General features: G+C 38.4%; 7 protein-coding genes and 1 pseudogene across 14 annotated transcripts; 6 read left to right on the top strand and 2 right to left on the bottom strand.

Moving 5' to 3' along the window:
• Nucleotides 1-3,153: 3,153 nt before the first annotated feature.
• On the top strand, nucleotides 3,154-6,054 carry LOC106313857 (annotated as a pseudogene).
• A 538-nt stretch (nucleotides 6,055-6,592) lies between these two features.
• LOC106316181 (uncharacterized protein DDB_G0284459) lies at nucleotides 6,593-8,202 on the top strand. The gene is made up of 3 exons (XM_013754049.1): nucleotides 6,593-6,763; nucleotides 7,103-7,641; nucleotides 7,731-8,202. The coding sequence occupies exons 2-3, from the start codon at nucleotides 7,122-7,124 to the stop codon at nucleotides 8,024-8,026; spliced, it is 816 nt and encodes a 271-aa protein (XP_013609503.1). The 5' UTR covers nucleotides 6,593-6,763; nucleotides 7,103-7,121; the 3' UTR covers nucleotides 8,027-8,202.
• Nucleotides 8,203-8,411: 209 nt separating this feature from the next.
• On the top strand, nucleotides 8,412-12,058 carry LOC106318842. Of its 3 annotated transcripts, none has more exons than XM_013756982.1 (6): nucleotides 8,412-8,528; nucleotides 8,725-8,793; nucleotides 8,871-9,008; nucleotides 9,087-9,160; nucleotides 9,247-9,383; nucleotides 11,975-12,058. In XM_013756982.1, the coding sequence occupies exons 2-5, from the start codon at nucleotides 8,743-8,745 to the stop codon at nucleotides 9,380-9,382; spliced, it is 399 nt and encodes a 132-aa protein (XP_013612436.1). In that variant the 5' UTR covers nucleotides 8,412-8,528; nucleotides 8,725-8,742; the 3' UTR covers nucleotide 9,383; nucleotides 11,975-12,058. The 3 variants fall into 3 exon arrangements, with proteins under 3 accessions (XP_013612436.1, XP_013612438.1, XP_013612437.1); XM_013756984.1 differs by lacking the exon at nucleotides 11,975-12,058 and adding an exon at nucleotides 11,306-11,498; XM_013756983.1 differs by having other exon boundaries at nucleotides 8,423-8,641.
• A 57-nt stretch (nucleotides 12,059-12,115) lies between these two features.
• Nucleotides 12,116-14,417, top strand: LOC106318840 (protein IQ-DOMAIN 1-like). 3 transcript variants are annotated; one of them, XM_013756979.1, is made up of 6 exons: nucleotides 12,116-12,356; nucleotides 12,574-12,657; nucleotides 12,748-13,059; nucleotides 13,150-13,371; nucleotides 13,454-13,573; nucleotides 13,638-14,417. In XM_013756979.1, the coding sequence occupies exons 2-6, from the start codon at nucleotides 12,598-12,600 to the stop codon at nucleotides 14,256-14,258; spliced, it is 1,335 nt and encodes a 444-aa protein (XP_013612433.1). In that variant the 5' UTR covers nucleotides 12,116-12,356; nucleotides 12,574-12,597; the 3' UTR covers nucleotides 14,259-14,417. The 3 variants fall into 3 exon arrangements, with proteins under 3 accessions (XP_013612433.1, XP_013612435.1, XP_013612434.1); XM_013756981.1 differs by having other exon boundaries at nucleotides 12,751-13,059; XM_013756980.1 differs by having other exon boundaries at nucleotides 12,148-12,240.
• Nucleotides 14,418-14,604: 187 nt separating this feature from the next.
• On the top strand, nucleotides 14,605-15,979 carry LOC106318014 (mitochondrial import inner membrane translocase subunit TIM14-3-like). Of its 3 annotated transcripts, none has more exons than XM_013755844.1 (4): nucleotides 14,605-14,817; nucleotides 15,099-15,222; nucleotides 15,424-15,478; nucleotides 15,676-15,979. In XM_013755844.1, exons 1-4 carry the CDS (start codon nucleotides 14,815-14,817, stop codon nucleotides 15,830-15,832), a joined length of 339 nt encoding a protein of 112 aa, XP_013611298.1. In that variant the 5' UTR covers nucleotides 14,605-14,814; the 3' UTR covers nucleotides 15,833-15,979. The 3 variants fall into 3 exon arrangements, with proteins under 3 accessions (XP_013611298.1, XP_013611297.1, XP_013611296.1); XM_013755843.1 differs by having other exon boundaries at nucleotides 14,607-14,817; nucleotides 15,099-15,211; nucleotides 15,413-15,478; XM_013755842.1 differs by lacking the exon at nucleotides 15,099-15,222 and having other exon boundaries at nucleotides 14,617-14,817; nucleotides 15,300-15,478.
• A 61-nt stretch (nucleotides 15,980-16,040) lies between these two features.
• LOC106318013 lies at nucleotides 16,041-18,969 on the bottom strand. 2 transcript variants are annotated; one of them, XM_013755839.1, is made up of 7 exons: nucleotides 18,668-18,969; nucleotides 18,004-18,473; nucleotides 17,612-17,803; nucleotides 17,284-17,523; nucleotides 16,974-17,191; nucleotides 16,631-16,885; nucleotides 16,041-16,551 (listed from the first exon to the last, which is right to left on the bottom strand). In XM_013755839.1, the coding sequence occupies exons 2-7, from the start codon at nucleotides 18,428-18,430 to the stop codon at nucleotides 16,288-16,290; spliced, it is 1,596 nt and encodes a 531-aa protein (XP_013611293.1). In that variant the 5' UTR covers nucleotides 18,431-18,473; nucleotides 18,668-18,969; the 3' UTR covers nucleotides 16,041-16,287. The 2 variants fall into 2 exon arrangements, with proteins under 2 accessions (XP_013611293.1, XP_013611294.1); XM_013755840.1 differs by lacking the exon at nucleotides 18,668-18,969 and adding an exon at nucleotides 18,569-18,653.
• A 265-nt stretch (nucleotides 18,970-19,234) lies between these two features.
• LOC106318016 (40S ribosomal protein S23-2) lies at nucleotides 19,235-20,473 on the top strand. Its single transcript, XM_013755846.1, has 4 exons — nucleotides 19,235-19,351; nucleotides 19,688-19,843; nucleotides 19,932-20,058; nucleotides 20,167-20,473. Exons 1-4 carry the CDS (start codon nucleotides 19,347-19,349, stop codon nucleotides 20,305-20,307), a joined length of 429 nt encoding a protein of 142 aa, XP_013611300.1. The 5' UTR covers nucleotides 19,235-19,346; the 3' UTR covers nucleotides 20,308-20,473.
• Nucleotides 20,474-20,530: 57 nt separating this feature from the next.
• On the bottom strand, nucleotides 20,531-22,367 carry LOC106318015 (F-box/LRR-repeat protein At5g02910-like). The gene is made up of 3 exons (XM_013755845.1): nucleotides 21,373-22,367; nucleotides 21,096-21,269; nucleotides 20,531-20,986 (listed from the first exon to the last, which is right to left on the bottom strand). The coding sequence occupies exons 1-3, from the start codon at nucleotides 22,237-22,239 to the stop codon at nucleotides 20,657-20,659; spliced, it is 1,371 nt and encodes a 456-aa protein (XP_013611299.1). The 5' UTR covers nucleotides 22,240-22,367; the 3' UTR covers nucleotides 20,531-20,656.
• Between the last annotated feature and the right edge of the window lie 466 nt (nucleotides 22,368-22,833).

Genomic DNA, 22,833 nt, shown 5'->3' on the forward strand with positions numbered 1-22,833 from the left:
GTGTCCTGATAACGAGGTTTCCCACAAAATTTGCATATATTCCGTGTCTCATCCGCTCTCTAGTAGATCATGCAGTTGTCAATACATACATCTATCACTTCATACGGTAGTTGAAGACCTGCAACAAGTTTCTGAACCTCGTAGTATGAACCCGGTGCAAGGTTATCCTCAGGTAGAATACCTTTGACAAAATCAGTAATCGCATCCATACATTCTTCAGCCAAATTATAGTCTGTCTTAATACCCATTAATCTAGTTGCAGATGATAAGACTGAATGACCATCTCTACAATTTTGATACAAAGGTTGTTTTCCTGCATCCAACATGTCAAAAAATCTCCTAGACTCGGGGTTTGGTTCTTCCCCTCTATAATGATCATGTACCATCTGCTCAGTACCTACACCATAATCTATATCCGTTCTAGATTCTTCTAACCTAATATCAGGCTGAGGTTCACTAACAGGCTGAGGTTCGCTAGTACTACCATATTCATAACCAGTTTCCCCATGAAGGTACCAAACTTTATAATTACGTGAAAACCCTTTCATATACAAATGAGTCCAAACATCAAATTCTTTTATAACCTTATTATTATTGCAAGAAGAGCAGGGACATCTTAACATACCACTTTTTGCATCCGGTTGCTGTTGAACAAGCCTCATGAATTCTCCAATCCCTTGAACGTATTCTTCCGTAAGCAAATTGGTGTTCGGATCCAAATGAGGTTTATCCATCCACGAACGATAATAAACTTCTGAAGACATGATTTTCACGGAATTGTTATGACTAAAGAGAATGAAGAGAGAATGAAGTGTGAATGAGTTGAATGAGGAGGGGTTGTATTTATAGGAAATTGCTTACGGACCTCCGACGACTTTCCGACGAAATTCCGACGGATATAAAGAAGTCCGTCGGAATTCCGTCGGAATTGTCCAATCCCAAACGGCTATACAACGGTCATATGTATTTGTCGGCAACGGTCACATGGTTCGTCGGAATTCCGTCGGAAAATACCGATGGAATTCCGACGACTTTGCTGTTAATCGGAATGTCGTCGGAATTCTGTCGGAATATACCGACGAACTTCCGACGACTACAACGGTTACATTTTTTATCGGAATGTCGTCGAAAAGTCGTCGGAAAATTCCGACGAACCGTATGTCGTCGGAATTCCGTCGGAAATGGCCGACGGAATTCCGACGACTTCATTTTTTTGGATTTGGTCGGAAATTTGTCAGTATTCCGTCGCAAATGTCCGACGACCTTGGTGTCCGTCGGAAGCTCCGTCGGAATTCGGAGTGTTTTCTTGTGGTGGGTATAACAAGGTTACTACATAACTCACTTGGATTAAAGAAGCTACTAGCAGTACCGGCAGTATACACTTGGGTAATTAACGAAAATGTCTTTTTCTCTTATTTTCTTGTATACAAGTAAAAAGACAAAGAACAATTCTCTCAAATAACTATTTTTAAGTTTTTGTCACAAAAATAACACTAAGAAAAGAAAATAACCAAAATAGTCCATTTTTATTTTGAAATTTTATATATTTAGTTTTTATTTTTTTAAATTTGAAACAATATCCCCAAAAACACACCATTTAACTCTAAACTCTAAGTCTAGATTAGTTAACTTTAAGGTAAAAATACATTTTTACCCTTTAATAACACTTATTTTGGTCATTTACAATGCAAACTATCTTTATATATATATAACTAGGAACACTTCACGAGTCAATTTATTTTGCTTTTATCCGGGGTTAATCCATATATATGATTGGTATTTTGTAAAATTCACTTGTGGTAGTATATTGAGTAACATTTTGTATGCTCTACAGCTATTTGGAGTCACAAGGCTTGAATCTGGATCAATGTTGGAGATCAAAATATGAGATTTTTCCTATCTCATATGAGTTAAAGGGTATAATTGTACGTGATGAGGAATCAACGTGGGAAGTAGTGGCGTTGTTCGTTGAAATGATGCTGATAAATGCAACGAAAGTAGAGATGTAAGTTCTAGGGTTGAAATATATTGACCGAAACTTTAATGATGCAAAATTGCTTGAAGAGTTGCTTCAGATGCGTGCAACACTTCCTAGCAACAATAATGTCTCCGCTCAAACGCTAAGTATTTGTATGAGTGTTTTACTCACTCTTAGTTTGTACAACGTTTTCAATTAATCACTTGGAGAAGTGAAATTGTTTTTGTATATGTGAATTTTTTGTGTGAAATTTTGCAGTTGAAAGTTTGGGTATTTAATAGTTCTTTTTGTATTATTTATCTGTTAAACTAACCATTACGTCTCGTCTTTCTCTCAACCAACTCGTATCTTCATTAAAAGGTTTTTAGAGATAAGATTGCTCTAAAAAACGTGGATTTAGAAATCTGCATGTTATCTATCTCTGTATTTAGGATCATCCCTCTGATGTATATTAGCTTATATACTTCTTGACCTTATTTAGATAGGAACCTTACCATTGCATTGCATTGCATCTAGCAGCTGTTACCTTTTTTTATGTATTATTTGTGAGGTTTCAAGCATTGTAATGTAACAAAGATTTCAATTGGATTCAATTGAAGAGTTGTGATTTTGTTAGTCTAATCTCTTGTTATGTTTCTGACTCTAAATCAGTTGTTTTTACTCTTTCTCTTGTTCTCATTTTTGAATATTCATTACATATGTGATTTTATATGATTCTGTTGATCTATGTACGTTTTTTTAAGTTTTTATACACACAGAAGATATTTAAAAGGAAAAAAACAAAAGGGATATGTAGCTGCTTCTAGTCAAATAACCGTAACCACAAGTTTGATCAAAGAAGATACTCTCTTCTTCTTCGAATCAAACCTCATCCACCCAAATACTAGATATGCCTTCGAATCTCGACAATATAATGAGCATTCAGAATCGAGTTCGTGATAAAACAATACATCAACAATCGAAAGTTGACTTGATTGAGAATATAAAGCAAAAATTTAAAACAAATCAAGATTTTAACTAATTGGCTTTTTTTCGTTTATGATTTATATTTGTATTTTTAATATGTTTTTATGTCATTTTTATTAAAATTTTTATGTATGCTTTTCTTTTAAATCATTCAACTTTAAAAAATTTAATTTTTTTTTTAAAAATTAATTTTTAAAAACCTCAATGATGAGGTTATCCCAAAATGAAAAAATTAAATAGATTACCAAAAGTTTTAAAGTTATCAAATCACAAAATCTTAAGAACCCATTAAGGTCTCTAATGGATGGAGGTGGTCTTATATTCGGTTTAATGGGCGGGTAAGCGGGCGCTAGGGAATGGATCTAATTAGGGTCAAACTCTATCAAATTAGGGTTCGTAATTGAAAATTTTCTCTGGTGTGATTCAGAATCAAACCCTAGTCCCGAACTGTGCTCCAGCTTCTCCAATGGCAGATGATGATTCCGCAGCTAATCGAAGAGACTGAATCAAGTCTTCAGGTTGATTTTTATATCCTCTTCGACGATTGAATTTTTGAATCGGTGTTTGAATGTTGCGGGGCAAAGAAGGCGGCAACAAGCCGTTACGGCGGGTACTATTGGAGATGATGAGGAGCATCCTCATGTTGAGAATGAGATGATGATTGACGAAGAGCAGCCGGTTTTGGAGGCTCAAACTAGTAAAGCCGTGGAAGAGCTCAAATCTACTGTTCAGTATCAGTAAGTGAATCCTGTCAACGCCTAGGGATTGATCAAATGAGATGTTCTGTTGCCATTATTAGTATCTACTTATCTTCTTTTTTCATGCAGAAGAGGGTGACTGCTCTTCGGGAACTCAGGCGTTTACTATCGAAATCTGAGTTCCCTCCCATTGAAGCTGCGCTCAGTGCTGGTGCAGTGCCTTTGCTTGTGCAGTGTCTTTCGTTTGGCTCTCCCGACGAACAGGTTTCTTACATATATAATTGCTCAGCACTTTAGTGCACATTTTGAATATTGTAGGTTTATTTGTAGAGATTTATTTTTAAGTTAAGAGATTATTCCAAGCAACTAATATGCATTGAAATAAGACGAATTTAAGTAGGTTTGTGATCTTTTGATCTCACTTGTGTCTAATTCCAGTTACTTGAGTCAGCTTGGTGTCTTACAAACATCGCTGCTGGAAAGCCTGAAGAAACAAAAGCTCTATTGCCTGCATTGCCGTTGCTCATTGCACACCTTGGAGGTTTGTACTGGCTACACTAAGTCTGTTATTATTACTCTTTTTTTTTCTTTTTGTTGGATTCAATTTTTTTAATGCTTCCATTTATGTTCAGAAAAAAGCTCTCTGCTGAGCAGTGTTCTTGGGCAATTGGTAATGTTGCGGGGGAAGGAGAAGATTTGAGAAATGTTCTTTTGTCTCAAGGGGCTTTGCCACCTCTAGCACGTATGATTTTTCCCGACAAGGGTTCAACTGTAAGAACAGCTGCATGGGCATTGTCAAACCTGATTAAGGTGTGAAAAAGTCGGTCTCTTGTTTCATCACATTGTTACATAGTAATCTAATTATGGATTAGTATAGGGGCCTGAATCAAAAGCGGCAGCACAACTTGTCAGAGTCGATGGGATGGTTGACGCAATTCTCCGACACTTGAAGAAATCGTGAGCAAAGTTTCATCTCTCTTATCTCTTATTGCAGCAAGTGATAATTTTATCTTAAATGTTATTGATTTTTGGATTCAGGGATGAAGAAATTGCAACGGAAATTGCTTGGATAGTTGTTTACCTTTCTGCCCTCTCAGATATCGCTACAAGTATGCTTTTGAAGGGAGGCATTCTTCAACTACTAGTCGAAAGATTAGCAACTTCAAATAGCCTGCAACTTCTCATTCCGGTAACTTTCCGAGAGTCCTAATTGTTCCCAAGAGATAGGATCCTAGTTAGTACAGTTCATATATTACCGTAGATTATGATACTTGAGTTTAATTTCAGGTTCTACGAAGTTTAGGCAACTTTGTTTCTGTGGATCCGAAAGCAATGTTAGCCATCCTTATCGGTGGAAAGAACACTGAAGGTTAGTAACTGTTAATTATTTCGGTTGAAACACCACATTACCTTAATCATTTCTCTTGTTCAAGATACTGACATTCCGGATCAAATTCCAGAGAGTGTCACTGGTGTGCTTGCAAAATGCTTAAGGAGCGAACACCGTGTCTTAAAGAAGGTCGGTTCGTTTTTTCTATTTTATCTGAAGATTGCGTTTTCTTCATCACTGAACTCAGTTTTGTAGGAAGCTGCGTGGGTGTTATCTAATATAGCTGCGGGATCTATTGAACACAAGAGAATGATACATTCTACTGAAGCAATGTCATTGTTGATAGGGCTTCTTTCGACATCACCCTTTGACATAAGAAAAGAAGTTGCCTATGTCTTGGGAAGTCTGTGTGTAGAATCTGCAGAAGGAGACACAAAACCAAAGATAATTCAAGAGCAGTTGGTCTCCATTGTCAGTGGCGGTTGCCTCCCGGGTTTTATTAATCTGGTCAGATCTCCTGATATTGAAGCTGCTAGGCTTGGTCTTCAGTTTATTGAGCTGGTAAGCAACTAACTGAATGGTCTTAAAAGCTCAGTGAGAACCTAGTTTGAGTTAGCTTCTATGTTTTGATTCAATCTAGGTATTAAGAGGAATGCCAAACGGAGAAGGTTCAAAGATTGTGGAAGGAGAAGACGGCATAGATGCAATGGAAAGGTTCCAGTTCCATGAAAACGAAGAGCTGGGAGTCATTGCAAACAGTCTTGTGGATAAATACTTTGGTGAAGATTATGGAATCAATGAATGAAATCTCCTCGGAGTTTAGGGTAAATCCCTGTGAGAATAGAAAGAAAGAAAGAAAGAAAGAAAGTCTGGATGATGGAATCAAAGAAAACCAGTCATCGTAGCTTTGCTTATAAGGAAAGAAACTGAGAGAGAAAGAGTTGACATCATTAGGGCTAGGATCTTTTTTTGGGTTGTGTTGTTGTATTGACATGGTGTAATACAGTTTTGTCTCGCCCGGTGGGTTTTTTGTATTAATGTTACAAGCAGGCCAATGAGCGCATGAGTAGTAAATTGCTCAATTCCTATTGGCGCAGAAGGTTAAACTCTAATCAATCAATAAATATTTTTTGAGCAACTAATCAATCAAATTATTGTTGTTTTTTTTGTTTCTTTAAGAAAATAGATGTGGCTTTAGATTTTTACCATTATGCAACTATTAGGATTTAATTGATATTATTTCTTTCTTAAGTCAAGTAGAGGTTACAGTGATAAATTATTGACATGAATTACATTGAAATCATATAACAATACTTGTATAAAACGAAAAAAATGACACTTGATATGAAATTCAGAGTATTAAATAGTTACCATCCACTCAAATTAATTGAAAACTAAGGTAATATATTAAAGAATCATATTCTTATATCACGCCGGGGGAAGGGGGAAGGGATTTTACCTTTGCCCCGCGGCTTTGTGTAAAGAATTGATGCAAATCTATCTTTAATCTAATAGACGCAGCAAAATATATTAAAGAATCATACTATTAAAGAAGTGCACGAAGGTTTTAGGATTTGGATTAAGTTAATCTAACATTAAACCAATGTTTCAATGCAAGATAATGATCAATGGGGATACTGTCTTTTCGTATTCCCGCTTCAACTTCTGTGCTTTTAATAATTTAGGGCTGAGTTTCTTCCTCTCTGGCCACTTCCTCGCTCTGTCTCTCTTGTGCCCTTTTTGACAAATTGCTCTCTAGCTTTGAAGAAGAAGAAGAGAAAGAGATCCTGGGTAAGGTTCTCGTTAAAAGTCCCCATTTTGTTTGGTTAAGAACATAAGATTTGTGAAGAAATTGCTGTAAATCCGAGACTTTTTTTTTTAAAAAAATTGTTATTTTCTTCGGCGCAGCTTAGAAAGATTCAAACTTTAGGTTTCTGCTGGTTAGAACGTTGTTGATTTCTCTTCTATTGTACATTTCTGACTCAAAATTGTGAAAAAATTGCTGGAAACCCGAGGCTAAGAAGCGCTTAGAACGAAAATGGGTTTATGATTTCTTCATAATCTGTGAAAAAGTTTGTAAATTTGAGCTCTAGCGAAAGCCTGGGGATGATTCTGTTTGTGTTGTTTCAGGGTTTAGGGTTCGAAGGCCATGTCTTCTGCTCAGGAGGACTTGTTGTTGACAACAAGACACCAGATGCTGATGGAGAATCACGAGAGCCTGAAGCAAGACTACGCGAGTCTCGAGCAAAGGTTTAAGCTTGTGGAAGATTTGAATGCGATGATGAAGCCGCGTCTTCAGAATCAGAACCAGTCCAAGGAGCTACGCTTGCTCAAGGATCTCGAGAGGGAGAGGAAGGAGAAGGAAGAGTACAAGAAGATGGTCGAGGTCCTTGAGGCCACGAACAGTGAACTGATGCTCAAGAACGAGGAGCTTTTGACTGCGTTGGAGAAACAAGAGGAGGAGGAGAAGAGGCAGGAGGAGAAGTTTGATGAGTTGGCGAAGAAATGTGATGAGATTGAAAAGGAGTGTTCGCTTTTAAAATCGATCTATGATGATGGTAAGAGACTCAACGGTCGTCAAGGAAAGAACAATGTGGGTTTGGAAGATGATGTCTTTGTGGTGGGTGAGAGTCATAATGTTGTGAACAACAACAACAACACAGTGGCTGGTATGTTTGATGAAGCTCTGCTATATATTTGTTATGTAAACAAAAAAAAGTTTTGCTTTGAATCTCTCTCTCTCTCTGTGTGTGTGCAGATGCGATTGTGCTCAGTGACGAGAGTGATGCTGAGACTGATAAACACACAAGAGAGAGCAACGTAAACACTCCATTGCGTGGTGTTATAAAACAAGAAGAAGAAAGCAGCAATGGAGTAAACTCATCACAAGTAAAGCGTTCATCATCATCATCAAAAGCAAAGCATCCATCATCATCATCAAAAGCAAAGCATCCATCAAGCTCCTCCTCGTCATCATCATCATCATCATCATCAGATGTATATGTTGTTTCGCTTAAAAGATCCAGGGATGATGGTTATAACAAGACGTTGTAGAAGCCGTCGGATGCAGAGAACAGAAAGTGAATTAAACAACTTGGAGGAGATAGATTTGCTAGGGTTATTATTTAAGTTTCTTCTTGTTTAGGTGAATTCTATTTGTTTTCAAGTACTACTTAAGACCGTATATATATACGGAGTATTCGGGTTAATATCTAATCTGCTTCCTAATCCATGCATGGTTTTAAGTTGTTTTTATTTTAGATTTGATTGTTGAGTTCATTTACCTACCATATGTCACTTTGCTTAAAACGGCATTAGTATCGTATTAGGAATTTAATCATCCACTAATGAGGAAGTGGTGGTCTTATACTCGTAATAATTAAAATACTAGTATTAATTATACCAAAACTTAAATGTTTAAATGGTGGGAATCGTCGCTCGCTGCTTCCCATTTCTACACCTCGCGCTCTCTCTCTAAACCTCCTTCATCTTCTCTCAACCTCCTTCCGAGCGAGCAGAGCAATTCTTCGTTCTTCTTCGTCGCGTTTGCTAAATCGTAAGTTTTCTCTCTGTTTCGTTTATCGATCTCGATCTAGTTGCTCTTCGGTTCTATTGTAGAATCTTCAGAGTAGGTTGTTCGTGAATCGAGAATCTGTTGCGATGATCTAGGTAGGAGCGGATTCGATCGATTTGATTAGAATCCTTACTCGAAACCTGCTTATGTTCATGAGAATCGTTTCCAACTGCTGCAGTTTAGGTGATCACTGAAAATGGAGGAGGAAGGAGGAAACGGAGGGTCTCGGAAACGCGTGAGACCATCTGTATGTTTCTTATCTTCCATTGATGATGATATGATTCTCTAGTAGTGGATTTAATTAGATACTCTTTTTTTTGATAGGATGAAGAGGAGAAAGAAGGAGAGACGGGAGATGGAATGAGCCTTGATGAGAATGAGACGACGAAACTTGTTGCTTCTGATGAGATGGAACTTCGCATTTCTCAAATTCTCGACAAGATTGAGAGCTTCACTCAGACTGTAAAAGCTTTGTTGAATAACAAACGCATTTTTGGATATGTTCATCATCACTGATGATTATGATTCTTCTTGCTGTAGGTTTCTAATCTGCTAGATTCAGGGAAGACAATGCTCAAGGAACTCAGTAACGAATTTGAAGAACGCTTGATCATGTAAGAATGAGAGAGTCTATAAGGTTTATGTATGTACATAATTGAGATGTTGATTCACTCATCTGCCGTTCACATACATGAAACAGGATACACAAGGAACATGTTGAGAAATGGCAGGAGGAGATCAAGGAGTTGCGTTTGCTTGATGCATCAAACGAGGAGACTACTTCCCTCTTGCACAACGCTCGCATTCTGATTCAGAATCCTAACATTGACGCTTAAGGTAACAGTCTCAAACCCATAAAGGACGTACTTATCAGCCATTACAAAGAACAGATTATCTTCTGCCGAGTGGTTTAAGAACATATTATATTACGTTAGACCAACAATCTATGGTTGGTTGGGAAATTTAGTTTTGCACAATTTAAAAACTTATGTGAGTTCTTCAAGTAAACATAGAACAATCTTATCATGAACCTTCTCAGATTAATTACTCCGAGACCAACCCATTCAATTTTTTTTTACCTGAGACTCAGTCTTGATGATTTAAGAAATTAGACAAATATCTGCATAATATACATGTTTCTCTACTGAGTCACCGAATCTTCAGAAAGAATACTACTATCATAGCATATTTTTAGTTCCATCAAAATCCAGTAACTTCCCATCCTCTTTACAGATCTTTAGTGCTGTTTTTAGTTCTTGTTTTAACTCTACTGCTTTAAGGAAATTGTATACAACCTCTTTTTACTGGCCGTACTACTAGTTTCTGATCATCGTCTACATGTTTAGCTCCTAAGTTATTTGCTGCCTTTGTTCTATAACCTTGTTTTTTAATTATAATATTTAACCATTCAAACAACATAGAAAAAAGTATTTGCTAGTATAAAATATTGAATAAGTTCACCAAGGTTGTGTGTACCAACCTATATATAAAAACTGTATTCACTGCAATAAAAAGTATGGGTTACTAAAAAGAAAAAAAAAAAAAAAGTATGGGTTACTCATGATAGTGAGTTTTAGGTGTTATTTAATCGTTTACCGTCATCCTTTAGCAAAAAAAGAAATAAGAATAAAATAAAAATCTTCTACCATTGCGTTATGTTGCAAAACGACAAGACATCATGTCGGGTCGTTACCAAACTCTCTGCCTCATCTATCTATTCACAGGCTAACGGCCCTGACTATTTTGAATGACCCACTGACATTACATATAACGCCAAACCGATTTTTTGTTCAATTTACACTTGCTTTTGTTTCCCAATTTCTATTGGTTCATAAATATTATTAGTCAAAATTAAAACAGTAGATATAAACATAAGGTTTGTTGATATATATATATATATATATATATATATATATATATATTTCACTTGCTACCGAAAAACAAAGTGGAGCGCGGAATAAACGTTTCATAAGGGAACAAATTGATTCCTATTTTCGTGACAAACATGTTAGAATTATATTTTAGGTGAAATGTCTGTATCCCCAAATCAACTACCAGTTTTGGCGATAAGTTAAATATTATAAATTATCAGAAACATATTTTAAAACATATACAAATGTTGGAATATCGCATGTTTAGGTGAAATTATTAAATTCCAACGGCTAATTCTCACTTATTTTATATTCATATATGATAATATGAGAACAGCTTTATTATTAAAAATGTTTTCTGTTAAGAGAAGACTCCACATGGAGTGATGGGAAATTTAAGATGCAATTTTGTTTATAATAAGGAAATTAGTAAGAAGACTGGTACAAGCTGGCCAGTGATAATAAAACTCATTGGGTTTATCTTTTGGTTCCAAAATAGTCAATGATCTAGGCAGGTATACTTAATCCATATCACAAAATTAAATACTGTTTCAATAATCATTTAGTTCCCTGGGGCATGAATTTAGGTATTATATGTCAAATATACTATTTGATCACTCATTTATTTGAATTTTATTTAGAAATCAAAGTCGGTGGATAAAGCCAAATGGAACATTCAATTTTAGTTTCTAATTTTTTTTTGGAAAAAATACATAGATCAAACCTTTCAAATTTGTAAATTTTTTTTTTACTGAAACCTTTAAAAAATCGCTTGTAGTCTCTAAAACTAGAATTGTGGTGGAACTGACCATAAAATAGAATGTGGTGAATAATGATCCACTAATTTTCATGATATTTGTCAATCCTGATAATACTAACATTATACAGGTGGCTTACTAGAGCATACTGTATTTAAAATGATAAAAGGCTGTCTCATTGGGGGATATTTTCGTTCACATGTTTTGTCGGTTCTACTTCTAGTTATGTAAGCGTGTTTTAGCTAAACGATGTTATACTAATGCTAATAATTTTACGAGAAAACGATGTTGATTCAAAAAATATACTCCCCCGTCTCGAAATAGATGTTGTTTTAGAGCAAAATTTTCATTTCAAAATTAGTGTCGTTTTATGATTTTAATGTAAAATTTATTGACTTTTTATATATTCTAATCTATTTTTCTATTGGTTGAAGTCTGGTTTGGTAATGATATTTTTATCTAGTAAATAGATAAACTTAAATGTTTTATTAATCTGTGTGTCGAAGTCTAAAACGACAAGTAAAATAAAACGGAGGGAGTATTGATCTTACTGGATAACGTTATTTTTATCAGTTTTAAATTTAGATGGTCACTCTATTGCCGATCCCATTATCTTGACAAACTTTAATTCATTGAATACATCGTTCATCTTTGTTAAACTTCATTAAATGTTTGTTGGAAAAAACAAGAATCATTTAGATATCGTTGACATCATTGACAAGTTAATGAAGCTTAAAGAACTAAACTTATCATTATTTTAGCATAAACTAATAAATCACCACAACAAGTTTACCTTTAGGAAAAAAAGTAAAAAGAAAAGGAATAAAGAAGTGATGATACAAATTACAAGCTGGTAAAAGGAAAAGGCAAGTGGGATCCATAAAGGGGGGCCCCAATAAGTGGCTTCACGCACAAACACACACATAAACACCTTCACTGACAGCTTTTGAATCCTTCTCTGTCTCCTCTCTCTCTCTCGGCAATAATGATAACGTGAAGAAGAGGCACCTCAGCAAAGATCTAAAACTCACCCGCTCCCATTAGCCTTTTCGTCTTCTTTCTCCGGTTAGTTAGCTCACAGAGCAGCGCGCTTGAAGTGCTTGGACTCTCTCGAGCGTGTTTTTTTTTGTCTTTAAGAGCTCTTCCTCTTCTAACAGATCTGGTGTTACTGTCTACCGCAGGTACGCTTCCTGTATGTTAGTCCTTGAGTTTAACAGAAGAATTTCGCTCATAGATATGGAGATCTGGCAATAATTTTAATTTTTTGTTCTAACTTGAAGATACTGATTTAAGCTTAGTGTATTCTTGCGTGTTTGCTCAGGAGGAATGTGTTAGAGATGACTACTAGATTAAGTTTTCTTTGAAATAACTTTTTGTTTTACTTAAATCTCTGTGAAGGATCACATAGAGGACGGTGAAGAGATGGGCAAGAAAGCAAAATGGTTTTCTAGCGTCAAGAAAGCATTTAGCCCAGATTCAAAGGTAATTAATGAAAACTTTGTGAGTTTATAAAAATTAAGCAAATTCATTTGTCTCTTGACATCTTTGTTGTTTAATGTTTTTTTTTTTCAGAAGTCGAAGCACAAATCACCGGAGAGCCCAAATGGTGTCATCTCTAACCTTCCCCCTCTAACGGAGAACGCCAGGCAATCTCCTCCTCCTCCTCCTCCTCTTGAGGTGAGAGTAGCCGAAGTGGTTGCTGAACGGAACCTGAATCTTTCCCCTCCTTCCACATATGCTACGACCACTGATGTTCTTGTAGTCCCATCTTCATCCTCCGCTCCTCCTCCTGAGGTGGTGGTTCGTCCTCGTGCTCGGTTTGCTGGAAAGTCAAACGAAGAAGCGGCTGCAATCTTGATCCAGACTGTATTCAGAGGCTATTTGGTATGTTCTCTGGTTCCTGGATCTTTCAGTTGTTTTACTCTTCTGTTTCGTTGTGGTGTATATATAACTTTTGTCTTTGCGTGATACAAGGCAAAAAGAGCAATACGGGCAATGAGGGGTTTGGTGAGGCTTAAGACATTGATGGAAGGATCTGTTGTGAAACGTCAAGCTGCAAACACTTTAAAATGTATGCAGACTCTCTCCCGTGTACAGTCTCAAATCCGAGCTAGGAGAATCAGGATGTCAGAAGAGAATCAAGCTCGCCAGAAACAACTCCTTCAGAAGCATGCCAAAGAGCTTGCTGGCTTGAAGGTAGTCTCTCTTTCTTACAATTTCATCTCATCCACTTTATAATCTTTGAGTCTTGCTGACTTATGCTAATACATTCTCTTAGAACGGGGATAATTGGGATGATAGCATTCAATCAAAGGAGAAAGTTGAAGCGAATCTGCTGAGCAAGTACGAGGCAACGATGAGAAGAGAAAGGGCATTGGCTTATGCATACACTCATCAGGTAAATCTCATCAATATTGAAACTGTCTTCGTTTAAATGATGTGCTGATGATTAAATGCTGCAGCAAAACTGGAAGAACAATTCTAAATCTGGTAATCCGATGTTCATGGATCCGAGTAATCCGACATGGGGTTGGAGCTGGTTAGAGAGATGGATGGCTGGTCCTGGTCGGCCATTGGAAGAACCAAACAACGACAATGCCGCTTCAGTCAAGAACTTAACTCAACCAAACACACCATCATCCGCAAGAGGTGGCACTACTCCAAGAAACAGAAACAAAAACAAATACAGTTTCTTCTCTCCTCCAACTCCCTCAAGACTAAACCAATCCTCCAGAAAATCTAAAGAGGATGACGACGCCAAAAGCACGATCTCGGTTCTGTCCGAGAGGAACCGTAGACACAGCATCGGTGGTGGTTCATCACTGGTCAGAGATGACGAGAGTATGGCTGGATCACAGGCTCTACCGAGCTATATGGTTCCGACTAAATCAGCTAGAGCCAGGCTGAAGCCGCAGAGTCCGTTAAGTGGTACCACCACACAGGAGAACGATGGGGTTGCTGACAAGGCGTCGGCTAAGAAGCGCCTCTCTTATACGAATTCACCTGCGTTGCCTAAACCAAGGAGGTTCTCAGCTCCACCTAAGGTGGAGAGTGTCGCCGTGACCAATGGAGGAGGAAGCTGAGCTATTTATGATTTGTCTTTAAAAAAAAAAAAATGTATTTTCCACTTTATGGTTATGTCCGAGATTGTTGCATGTTGTTATGTGGTTCCCTTTCATTTTGTAATTCATTTGTGCAGAGTGTAAGCGTCTGTTATTTAAATTTACTACAAATTTTTATTATTCGACGATAAAGTTTACCTTATAACTTCAAATTTTTATTTTATTCTGTTGAATAGATTTTGTATATACTGAAAAATCCTTTCAATGGCGCCATTTGCGACATCTTTGTTCTATTTTTCTGCAGCATTTTTATTCGAATGTGTGAATTGAAATATGAGGTCGTAACGATGTCTTAAAAAACAGGGTTAGGAGTCTATAGACGATCCTCTGAAGGATGAAGAAGGTCTTGACTCACCTAACCGACCTCAAAAATATAAAATTAAGACAAGGAGAGGACGTGGCAGACCTCCTTTTTTTCTTTCCCTCTAGAAGAACCCTACTAAACCCATCCGCAACCCCCAATTCGATAAATTTTTGGAGAAATTATCATTTCCTTCATCCTATTGATACGTGAACGATGGTAAGTTGTTGGGTCTATCTATCCCTTGTTCCCGTTAAATCTCGATGTTCTTCATCATAGATGCTCGTCGGAAAATCATGATTAGATGTGTGCTTATTGCCCAAACACCTCCGGAATCTCGTTTTTTTTAATATATTGTTTTGGTGGTTTTAATAATAAAAAAGATATACGGAGAGGATATGTCTTTGCTCATCTTCTCTTTGATTCCAAAGTTCCTTTTTTTTTTTTTTTTTTTTTATTATTTTGTATCTGAGGTTTTGCTTATGTTTGTGGTTAAACAGGAAACGCCAATGGTTGCAGGTGCTGCTGTAGCGGCAGCTGCTTTAGCTGGTAGATATGGTATACTGGCTTGGCAAGCCTTCAAGGCCAGGCCACCCGCGGCTAGGATGCGCAGGTTTTATGAAGGTGGTTTTCACTTTTTTTTTTTTTTTTTTTTTTATTATTTTGTATCTGAGGTTTTGCTTATGTTTGTGGTTAAACAGGAAACGCCAATGGTTGCAGGTGCTGCTGTAGCGGCAGCTGCTTTAGCTGGTAGATATGGTATACTGGCTTGGCAAGCCTTCAAGGCCAGGCCACCCGCGGCTAGGATGCGCAGGTTTTATGAAGGTGGTTTTCAAACTGCAATGACACGGCGTGAAGCTGCTCTCATTCTTGGTGTTAGGTTTGTCATTCATTCCTCTTGCTTCTCAAAATGGTCTTGAAGAGCTGACATTAGCTAGAGTATGTTTAATAAATCAGACAAAAGGAAATTGCACATTTGATTTAGTAGGTTTTGAAATTCTGAGAAGAACATTATAAAAAGATTTGGGTAAGTGTCCTCCTGTGGTTTGTGTTTATGGTGTTTTACCATAATAACAGGGAGAGGGTTGTGGCGGAGAAGGTGAAAGAAGCTCACAGGAGAGTGATGGTTGCAAACCACCCTGACGCTGGTGGTAGTCACTATCTCGCTTCCAAGATCAATGAAGCCAAAGATATTTTGCTTGGCAAATCCAATAACTCCGGCTCTGCTTTTTGATTGATACCAAACCCAATATGAAACTCTTTTTCATTTGATTATGTTTCTGAATTTAATACCATTTCTTGTTTGTATCTCATTATTATGTTTCGGAAGCAGATGATCAAGATTTTGATATATATGAAGAATCATTTTTTATGGGTTCTTCTTAACACATCCATGATTAACTAACAGAAACAAAAACTGCGACACTAAGAGAAATCTTTTTAGTTAAATGTGTGACAGTAACAGTAAGTAGCAGACGTGCTATAAGAAATTGGACTGAATCCATCAGACAGACAACTGTAACATCAGAACGAGAAAAGCATTGACAGATTCTCATTCACCACTACTTGTAGAATGCAAAATGTGATCCAAAATAAAATTCTGTTTGGTGTAAAAACCCTATAGAATCCGAAGCAAAAAAAAAAAAATATGTAGCTATCATTTCTATAGTTATCCACCTCTTTACTTCTTTACTCTTTGGTGGTTGTTGTAGCAGCACTAGTGTCCATATGTGCGGCCTCTGTTTCGACTAGCGTCTCCTCTGTTTCTCTTACTTTCTCGAGTTGCCCTTTTGGTTCTCCGAATAAAGCATAGAAAATCTGTCTATGGCACTCATCACAGAAATGGAAGAACGAGAAGTGACCTTCATTTGGAATCTTATGTACAGTAGCTTCCGGTATCATCCTGCCAATGTAGTCACTCATCGCTGGTGGAGCCACCCGATCTTCCATTCCCTTTAAGATACACAAGACAGTTAAACTACAATGAGTTTTACAGAATATTAACTATGTATTGTATGGCGCAGAAATTTACCTGCCATATGTGAATAGGCTTTCGAAACCCAACAAGTTCACATTCAGCTTCACTGTACATTGACATGAGCCAAGAGAGGACACCATTAGTTGTACATTTCTTCTGTGTGCGGAACTCGGAAAGAGTAAACCCCCATCTCGATACTTGAAGCACGGATTCTTCTACAAATGGCTTTGTGATTCCTTGACGGACAGATTCCTCCACGTTCCTTTTGTAAAATTCTTGGAAAGTTGGGTCTTCGAGTAGAAGCTTATCCTGAAAGAAAGAAAGAAAGAAAGAAAGAACAGAGTTAGCAAACGTGAGTCTCTGCTTTATGACCTCTAACCACTGATGAAATTTATACCTTTTCTCCTAAAGAGAGTGACATCCACTGATCGAGATGATCAAGTTTACCAGAGAGAAATGATCTACGGTAGAAGAAAGGGAGAAGAGTTGGAAACCGGCGAGCTAAAAAGTACATGAACTTCCTCTTTGTTAACCATTGCTCCCATGTTTTCACCATCTCTTCCTTTGCCATGCTTGGCTCATAAGGATTGGTCACCGGAGCCACCATTGCAGCTCCTGTAGTTTCACACAACCAAACCCATTGAGCAATAGTCTAGCAAAGCATCAGTTTCAAATGATACAAAACGGTTTAGGGACATTGTTAGTACCTGCAATTTTCTCAGGGAAGTATTTCATTGCAGCCCATGTATGCATACTACCAGTAGAGTAACCCAGCAACCAAAACTTTTCATCAATTCCAACAGCAGCCGCAAGGTTAATCAAATCCGAGGCAGATGAGCTAAGGTTTCGACGTCGGTGAGGATCACTCTCTCCAAACCCTGGAAGATCATACGAAACTAAACGGACACCATACTCCACAAGCAGTGACTTCTTCACTCCAGGTATGCCTTGAATAAGAAAAAAAATTCAACCATTAGAAGGCAAAAAACTAAACGTAAACAGAAACTGATGAAAAACTAATTGAATATACATTACCTGCAAGCCGAGAGGAGAGAAACGAATGAGGAGTAAGTAAAGAGTATCTTGCTCTTTCAGCTGGAACACCAAGCTCTTGGTAAGCTAAGTATCTACCATCAGGAAGCTGCACACGAGCTGCATTGGTGGGATGTACACGCAGTTTCCTTATCACCGCCGCTGGTCTATCCTGCTCTGGGCTAAAGCTTAACGCTGCACTTGCAAAGAAGAATATGTCACAATGCAAGGAACATAGAGTCTCTTAATACATTTGTAAAACGGCATGCAGGTATCACGCTTAGTACATGTTACTATTTCTCAAACGGCATGCAGTTCTCAGGCTAAGTACAGGTTACTAACTAATTGTGAATGAGAGAGACTCTGAGAAGAACTAACACATTGTGATGATATACCTGCGAGAGCTAAGAGGAAGACGAAGAAGATCACAGGCCACGCGTGAACCGGATCGCGATCCTCCGGCAAGTACTCGTTCATAAAGCTAAGCTTCTTCGAAACTTTAGCCGCCGGTTTCGCGAGCTTCCGCACGACGTACGAGTCCTCGGTGACCACCGTCTGCTCCACGATGTCCTTGCATCCTTTGGCGAGGTGGAGAAGCATCTCTCCCCACGATTTCATAAACCCCGTCACTTGATCTTTCAATGTCTCTCTCGCCTCGGATCCGGATCCGGATCCGGATCCATCCAAGTAACCCGACGATCTCTTTGAGGTGGATTCGGTAGCGGCCGTCAAATCGATCGGCGCTCCGTCGTACCGCAATCCGGCGTCGACGAGACTCGCGAGCTCTTCCTGCCACGTAGGCACTCCTCTAATCTCATCCATCTTCGATTTTAAAATCCCTAATCCAAACTCTAAACCCGAATCACTGTGAAAAAAAATCAGTTATATATATATATATATATATATATATATATATATAAATTTTAAAGAAAGATGCGAGAGGAATGAATGAGCTGACACCTTTACAAAGCGTGAGTTTCAAGCTCTCTCTCAGTAACGAATCATTATCTCTCTTTTTTTTACTAAAGAAAGCGAAAGGAGACAAAAGTTTCTCTTTACCTCCGAGTCGTATCTTCACCTAAACTTTATTCTTCCTTTACAATATTCTCCGTCGCCTCCTTGATTTGACTGGTGGCTACTAAGGTAGAAAGTCACACTCCGCCATTGACGAGATTCTCCGGCTCTCTCTCTCTCTTTGAAATTTCCTCTTTTCGTATTTTGCTGGCGCATTAATAAAATAGAAAGATGGACCACAGAATCGAAATTGCCTTTTTTTGAAATAAACGGTTGTTGTTTGTACACGTCGGTCTGCCGTGGTATCGACGGTTAAGTGGTGGGGACCGGCTCAGCCAGTGAGTGTTGCACGGGGTGGGTTACTACTTTTGTGTGGGCCTCGTTTACCTGTTAGAGCCGGTTTTTGTAAAGAGTGTGAGGCTGACGTGGCGGAGGTTGTAGGTAGGTACGGTGGGGTAGGTTGCATGTGACTTGTATTCTTTAATAAGATAAAGGAGTATTTATACATACACGAGCGTATACATCATGTTCAAAAGAGGTTATTGGCAATTTATAAGCCCAATATGAGATGGGCCTATTATTTTATAAATGGGCTGGGGTATCGCTGATCCTTTACATATATTAGGAGTCACTAATAAAACTAGGTTTAGGGTTTTCAGTATCTACTCTTGCTTGCCGCATCAACCTCTTTGCTGTTGATCTTCTCCTCCTTCGACGAACAAACATGGGGTACGTTTCACCTCTCTTAGATCCTTCTTCTCTCTGCTGTTATCTGTTTCTGTGAACTACGAGGGATTTAATCGAGTCTGCTATTATTTTCCTGCTGGAAATGGCTTCACGAGTCACATTTTTGGTTTTCATTGTGGTTTCTGATTATCATTGAGTTCTGTAATGATTGTGACGCAATGCATCTCTGTTGATTATTGTTTATTGACCGTCTATTCTAGAGTCTTCATCGTGTGAATGCTGATTTGAATCGCTGAATGAATGTTAAATCCATATTTTATAGATGGAAGCTCATCTTTTTCCTTAATGTTTTGTTGTTGATGTGATGATATGGAACAGTAAGACAAGGGGAATGGGAGCTGGGCGCAAGCTCAAGAGGCTCCGTATCAATCAGAGGTGGGCTGACAAGCAGTACAAGAAGTCCCATCAGGGTAACGAGTGGAAGAAGCCTTTTGCTGGTTCTTCCCACGCCAAGGGAATTGTTCTTGAGAAAATGTAAGGCCAATCAAAAATATAGTAATTTTAGTTTCTTTAGTATAGATATTGGAGCTGATGGGTCTCTTTGATTTGATTGATTATGCAGCGGTATTGAGGCTAAACAGCCTAACTCTGCTATCCGTAAGTGTGCTAGAGTTCAGCTTATCAAGAACGGAAAGAAGATTGCCGCTTTTGTCCCCAACGATGGTTGCTTGAACTACATTGAGGAAAATGTAAGTCTGATCGTCTTAAAGCCTTTGTAACTGATCACATTTGACATTAGTATTTTTTCTGTCAAAATGTTGAATTTTCCTCTGTTGCTGTTGCTGTTGTTGTTGCAGGACGAGGTGTTGATTGCTGGGTTTGGTCGTAAGGGTCATGCTGTGGGAGATATTCCCGGAGTCAGGTTCAAGGTCGTCAAGGTTTCTGGTGTCTCACTCTTGGCCCTCTTCAAGGAGAAGAAGGAGAAGCCAAGATCTTAAGATATTGCATCAAGCTTTTGAAATTTGTTTTGATGTTATAAGCACCTTTTGTTAGTTCAGTTTTTGAAAACTCTTATGTTCTGTTCTATTCTACGCAAAGGTTCCTGAACTCATTGTGTTTAATCACTTTTTCAATGAATCTTAATTTATAAAATATTTTGTCTCACACTAACCTTTAGTCTTAATTTATCAAATATTTTGATGTGTTTTTAAAAGTTCATAATGAGCAAAACATGCTTACTATACAATTCTACAGAAAAATCGAAATACAATTAATCTGACGTCAGAGCGTGATGATACCTATTTTAACAAATGGCTTTTGCTTAAATAACTAATGCTACAAAGTAAATTACGAGAAAGTGTTGGATACATTTTGAACATGGCTTTGCTTGATGGAAATGAAGACATTGCGCTTGTGAGAAAGTCTTGTAGCCATTGCAACAAGCTCTTCAAAACCTGATGCATCAAGGTAACCCACCAAGAGCACAACCATTGTTTCCAGACTTCTTGTGTTTCTCAATAAACGCTCCACGAACGAAGCCACAAGATTGGACTCTGCGTACTTCCCCACCAACATTGAAATGGTCTCCATAGATCCAGGGAAGGCCGTGTCTTTTGATCTCCAGCATTGACGCTGGTTCAAGCTATGTGAACGCAAGTAACTGTTCAAATGTGCTTCCTGCGACACAGAAAAACAAAATATTCATAACAAAATAAATGTCAACATCTCAGATACTAACAGTATATTAGAAGGATAATAAAAAGAGGTTTTTAGTTGGTAAAGATACCGATATGATGCTGCATTTCACGGTATGAATCGTTAGCTTTCGTAATCCAGGTGAGTTCTGTAGAAGCCTTGTTATACCAGGAACAACAGACCGAACAATCATCGTTTCAAGAGTCAAACATTCGACCTTGAGCGTCGGGAAACGTACATCACAGAGCGCCGCAAGAGACAACATCTAAAAGCCACATGCACATAAACACAAAGTACAACAAGACAAGATCCATTGGTCAAAATTTACTTCGAATGTTCATTTACTTATACCTTATTGGCTAACATACCTGGAGAAAGGTAGCACCAACAGTAAGCTTCTCAACATTCTGCAACTTCGCCAGCATCTTCACCACGTTCCCTTGAAGAAAATCACCAGTAAGTGTTCCAAGATCGCAGAAGTAAATGTTCAAATTAGCTTCTTTCAAACAAGACACATCCACTAATCTACACGGTAACCTCGAGTGTCTCAATCTCAAACAATGCACATGCGGCGCCACAATCTCCGTCGGTCCGAGAAACCAATCGCTCCGATCAATCTCCAATCTCACCACACGCGGCGAACGGCTCAGATCAAGACACCGAAACTCGTCGCAGAACATCAGCTCCAAGCTCTCAAGCAGCGGACAGCCAGAGAGAATCTTGACAAGGGCGTCGTCGGAGAGCTTACAGTAACTCAAAGACAAGCTCTTTAGCGACGTCCACGACACGTCACGCTTAGGTTTCATCACAACGGATCCAGACTCGATCAAGAGCTCCTTCACGGTAGAGTTGGCGTAGAAGGAGTCGGGGAAGTCGTAGTCCCTGACACGTGTATCACGAAACTCGAGAGAGAGCTTCTCCGCGTGACGGTTGACGGCGAACTCGATCCAGGTGTCGACGTGCTGGATCCTATTGGCTAAGCATGTTCGGAGGTGAAAGGTCGCGACTTTGGGAGACGAGAAGGTGGATAAGGTTTTGTTTATCGATCTGGCGACCACTCTGTGGCTGTCGATGGAGAGGGAAGGGGTCTCGGACCAGACGTGTCTCCATCGCTTGGACAGGGCGGAGGTTCTGATCGCTGACTTTGTCGGAATTGAGGAGAGGATGAGGTGGAGAATCGCGTCTGGTAGAGAGCTGATGAAATCGTGACCGTCGGTTGGATCTTCGCCGTTCATTTTGTTTTCGGTGAGGGATGATTGGAAAGGGTTTCAACGGCCTCCGGTAGTGACGCCGTTTTGCTGTCGGGAAATTTCAGCCGTGGCTATTATCCATCCGAGTCTCAAAATATCTTTTTGTGTGTAAAAAGTGGTGTTAAATGTCGCTATATATTTGATTAGCGTATTCTCGTGAAAATAATAAAAGTTAGGTACTTAAAAGGTAATATTTTCATAATATAAATTATTTATTACAAAATCTGGTTTTAAACTTTTAAAAACACTGTTGCAGAATAGTGATAGATTTCATGATAAGTGAGAATCAATACTATGGATTGGTTTTTGAGAGACAGAGTGTGTGGTGTATTCTTGGTGCGAACAATGAGTTGTTACTTGAGCATAGTGGAGACCTTGTTGTTGCGTGAAAGTGATGAAGCAACTTGAAACAGCTCGTGCAAAACTTTGTTACAACTTACAAGGATAGAGGAGAATAATATAAGTGAACACAAGAACATCAAAGCCTCTGATGACACACATAGATTTGACTTTATTGTAAGCGTTCCTTAACTTGATTTATACACTTGACGTGTAACATTTTATTAGTTGATTCATCTA

Source organism: Brassica oleracea, chromosome C9 (genome assembly GCF_000695525.1).
Source record: "Brassica oleracea var. oleracea cultivar TO1000 chromosome C9, BOL, whole genome shotgun sequence".
Lineage (NCBI taxonomy): Eukaryota > Viridiplantae > Streptophyta > Magnoliopsida > Brassicales > Brassicaceae > Brassica > Brassica oleracea.

What these genes read in the sequence shown, in the direction of transcription:
- LOC106316181 (XM_013754049.1), top strand. Translation starts at nt 7,122, where the DNA reads ATGTCTTCTGCTCAGGAGGACTTGTTGTTGACAACAAGACACCAGATG. An exon ending in CAACAACAACACAGTGGCTG is followed by an intron (nt 7,642 to 7,730) that starts GTATGTTTGATG and finishes GTGTGTGTGCAG; the next exon opens with ATGCGATTGTGCTCAGTGAC.
- LOC106318842 (XM_013756982.1), top strand. Translation starts at nt 8,743, where the DNA reads ATGGAGGAGGAAGGAGGAAACGGAGGGTCTCGGAAACGCGTGAGACCA. An exon ending in TTGAGAGCTTCACTCAGACT is followed by an intron (nt 9,009 to 9,086) that starts GTAAAAGCTTTG and finishes TTCTTGCTGTAG; the next exon opens with GTTTCTAATCTGCTAGATTC. An exon ending in TTTGAAGAACGCTTGATCAT is followed by an intron (nt 9,161 to 9,246) that starts GTAAGAATGAGA and finishes TACATGAAACAG; the next exon opens with GATACACAAGGAACATGTTG.
- LOC106318840 (XM_013756979.1), top strand. Translation starts at nt 12,598, where the DNA reads ATGGGCAAGAAAGCAAAATGGTTTTCTAGCGTCAAGAAAGCATTTAGC. An exon ending in CATTTAGCCCAGATTCAAAG is followed by an intron (nt 12,658 to 12,747) that starts GTAATTAATGAA and finishes TTTTTTTTTCAG; the next exon opens with AAGTCGAAGCACAAATCACC. An exon ending in AAGAGCTTGCTGGCTTGAAG is followed by an intron (nt 13,372 to 13,453) that starts GTAGTCTCTCTT and finishes ACATTCTCTTAG; the next exon opens with AACGGGGATAATTGGGATGA.
- LOC106318014 (XM_013755844.1), top strand. An exon ending in GATGCGCAGGTTTTATGAAG is followed by an intron (nt 15,223 to 15,423) that starts GTGGTTTTCACT and finishes GGTTTTATGAAG; the next exon opens with GTGGTTTTCAAACTGCAATG. An exon ending in GCTCTCATTCTTGGTGTTAG is followed by an intron (nt 15,479 to 15,675) that starts GTTTGTCATTCA and finishes CCATAATAACAG; the next exon opens with GGAGAGGGTTGTGGCGGAGA.
- LOC106318013 (XM_013755839.1), bottom strand. Translation starts at nt 18,430, where the DNA reads ATGGATGAGATTAGAGGAGTGCCTACGTGGCAGGAAGAGCTCGCGAGT. An exon ending in CTTCCTCTTAGCTCTCGCAG is followed by an intron (nt 17,804 to 18,003) that starts GTATATCATCAC and finishes TTGCAAGTGCAG; the next exon opens with CGTTAAGCTTTAGCCCAGAG. An exon ending in TCTCTCCTCTCGGCTTGCAG is followed by an intron (nt 17,524 to 17,611) that starts GTAATGTATATT and finishes TTCTTATTCAAG; the next exon opens with GCATACCTGGAGTGAAGAAG.
- LOC106318016 (XM_013755846.1), top strand. An exon ending in GGAATTGTTCTTGAGAAAAT is followed by an intron (nt 19,844 to 19,931) that starts GTAAGGCCAATC and finishes TTGATTATGCAG; the next exon opens with CGGTATTGAGGCTAAACAGC. An exon ending in TGAACTACATTGAGGAAAAT is followed by an intron (nt 20,059 to 20,166) that starts GTAAGTCTGATC and finishes TTGTTGTTGCAG; the next exon opens with GACGAGGTGTTGATTGCTGG.
- LOC106318015 (XM_013755845.1), bottom strand. Translation starts at nt 22,239, where the DNA reads ATGAACGGCGAAGATCCAACCGACGGTCACGATTTCATCAGCTCTCTA. An exon ending in TTGGTGCTACCTTTCTCCAG is followed by an intron (nt 21,270 to 21,372) that starts GTATGTTAGCCA and finishes TGTGGCTTTTAG; the next exon opens with ATGTTGTCTCTTGCGGCGCT. An exon ending in TGAAATGCAGCATCATATCG is followed by an intron (nt 20,987 to 21,095) that starts GTATCTTTACCA and finishes TCTGTGTCGCAG; the next exon opens with GAAGCACATTTGAACAGTTA.